The sequence below is a fragment of the Ursus maritimus genome, unplaced genomic scaffold, assembly GCF_017311325.1.
Source record: "Ursus maritimus isolate PB19 unplaced genomic scaffold, ASM1731132v1 scaffold_873, whole genome shotgun sequence".
NCBI classification, from domain to species: Eukaryota; Metazoa; Chordata; class Mammalia; order Carnivora; family Ursidae; genus Ursus; species Ursus maritimus.
The window spans coordinates 1-2560 of record NW_024427078.1 but is presented as its reverse complement, the minus strand read 5'-3'; the positions used below and the strand labels follow the sequence as shown (position 1 = coordinate 2560).

Here is a 2560-nt window from a genome sequence, read left to right as displayed (position 1 = left end):
AACTGAGTTGAAGGCATCCACGACCTGGGACGTCAGGCTGCCTTCAGAGAGGGGTCTTAGGTGGTTCCTCTGGGCGGGGCAGAAGCCTGCTTTCATGTCATTGGTGGCTAGAGGGACAGGAGGGGGACTGCTAGCTCTCCACAAAAATCTACCCTCCCCCTCTTCTATATAACAGATCAGAGCCTGGCCACAGGGCTGGCCAGCTACACCACGTTTCCTGGCCTCGCCTGCAGCTAGGTGGGGTCGAGTGTGGGATGGGAGAAGTGTGTGGTGCTTGGAGGGACGGTGCTTGCCTGCCCTGCAATCTCTGATTAGGTTTTTTTGTAATAATATTGTAATAAGAGTTTCCGGGAAATGGGCCAGAAATAAGACATGGGGAACTTGGGTCTGTGAATGGTCTAAAGCAGAGTCACCCACTGACCTAGAACACCCACTGTCACATGAGACAAAAATGAACTCTTACCTTACTCAAGCCATATTCCTTTCGAGCTCTTTTCCTTTTTTTTAAGCAAATGTAATGCGTTGAATTACATCCTCTCCCCAAACTCCTACCTTAAGTCCTAATCCCCCGTACTTCCGAATTTGAGCTGATTTGGAAATAGGACTATTGCAGATGTAACAGTTACGATGATGTCATACTGGCGTTGGGTGGGCTCCTAATCCAGGAGAACTTGTGTCCTTCTTTTTAAAAAGGGGACGTTTGGAAGAGACAAGCACACAAGGTGGATGCCACGTAGAGACGGTGGGTGATCTGCAAGTTAAAGGATGGTCAGAGGAGCACCAGTGCCCTCCAGCTAGGAGAGAGGCTCGGGACACATTCGCCCTCACAGCCTCAGATGGAAGCAACCTGCCAACACCTTGATTTTCTACTTCTGGTGTCCAGAATCAGGAGATAACAAATTTCCGTCTATGTCACTTCGTTTGTGGTTGGTTAGTTTGTGTTTCCTTTTGTTTTTGCTTTTTCAGAATCCCCAGGGAAGGAATACAGTGACTGGTACCAGCAATGAGATGCTGACATCACAACAATGAAAAATGAGTGGTCTTCTGGTAAAGACACAAAAAAACTCAGGCTGGAAAGCTAGAGACCCTTGTTACGCCAAAAACCATCATTGGGTAATACCGTCCCTGGCGGTAACCTGGAAGGTAGATCGTATGTCCACTGAGCCTGTGTTTCTGGAAGTCATTGCAAAGAGCTATGACATCACTGTGAGTTGGCTGTTTCTTGCTGCTTTGCAAGGATTCACAAGAAAGAGATGATCCTCGACAAGATCTGGCCACTTTTCAGAGCCAGAAACATCACACGCTTAGAAGAGCCAACAGCTTCCTGTCCTTCAAAAGCAATAACAATAAGGATCTTGCCTCCTACCCAAGGCTATTGTTTCAGATGACCATTAACTGAGAGGGACCAAAACCTAGGTGGTTCAAGGAAGCAAATATTGCAAAATCAATAAACACAAGAGCTCTGGCTAGAAAAGCACATTGGCTCTGGGGCCTCGCAATGGAACTGACCAGAAACAACTAGACCAGATGTCTACTGTAAGGTTTTTGATGGAACCATGTAGTTCCGAAAACAAAGAGTTCAGTCTGCAAAATCTTATGACTTTTGAACCTCTGCATTTGTGTCTTTTTATTAGAGCAGATTAACCTGAACCTGAACCAAAGTGGGGCTTGTATCCCAGTGCCTCTAGTTTGCTGAGCACTTCCTTTCAACCGTGATGTGTTCCTCAGGCTGCAGTGTGAGCGCCACAGGGCAGAGATTTTGTTTGTTCCCTGCCGGACCTTCAACCCTTAAAAGTGTGTTTATGGTGTCACAGATGTTCAAGAAGTAGTTGTTAGAGGAAGGAAGTAATACATAGAGAACCAAGAGCGACACAAAGGAAACATCTAAACTTGGGACTGTGCTGGGAAATCTCTTCAGATGGGCACTGGATTTGTCACTCCAACATCCCAGTGCTATGGTCACCGAATAAAAACTGGCTTCCTATTGATGAGGGCCCCCAAGGCCCCCTTCATGTCTCTGTTGCGTAGACTGTAGATGAAGGGGTTCAGCATGGGAGTGACCACGGTGTACATCACGGCAGCGGCTGTGTCCTTCTGGGCCGTGTGCGAGGACGCGGGGCTGAAATAAACCCCAATGAGTGTCCCGTAGAACAGGGACACCACAGACAGATGAGAGCCACAGGTGGAGAAAGCCTTCTGCTTGCCTCTCGTGGAAGGGATCCTCAGCACTGTGGCAAAGATGCGTGTGTAGGAGACCAAGATGCCCACAAAGGGAGTGACAGTGGGTAGGGCACCCACGGTATACACCACTGCATTATTGAGAAAGGTGTCGGAGCAGGCCAGCTTCAGCAGAGGGCTGAGGTCACAAAAGAAATGGGGCACCCGGTTGTGGGTGCAGAATGAGAGGCGAGTCAGTAATACTGTGTGGGTCAGGGCATTCCCGAAGGCTGCAGTCCAGGATGCAGCCACCAGGAGGCCACAGAGCTGCGGTATCACAGACCTGGCATAGTGCAGAGGGCGACAGATGGCCACATAGCGGTCATAGGCCATGGCAGTCAGC

General features: G+C 49.0%; 1 protein-coding gene across 1 annotated transcript; it reads right to left on the bottom strand.

Annotated features, from left to right (window-relative positions):
• Positions 1-1597: 1597 nt before the first annotated feature.
• Positions 1598-2556, bottom strand: LOC103679891 (olfactory receptor 1F1-like; the record flags this gene model as incomplete). Its single annotated transcript, XM_008709417.2, has 1 exon — positions 1598-2556. A coding segment is annotated over one exon (597 nt), but the record flags the coding sequence as incomplete, so codon positions are not given.
• Positions 2557-2560: the final 4 nt, after the last annotated feature.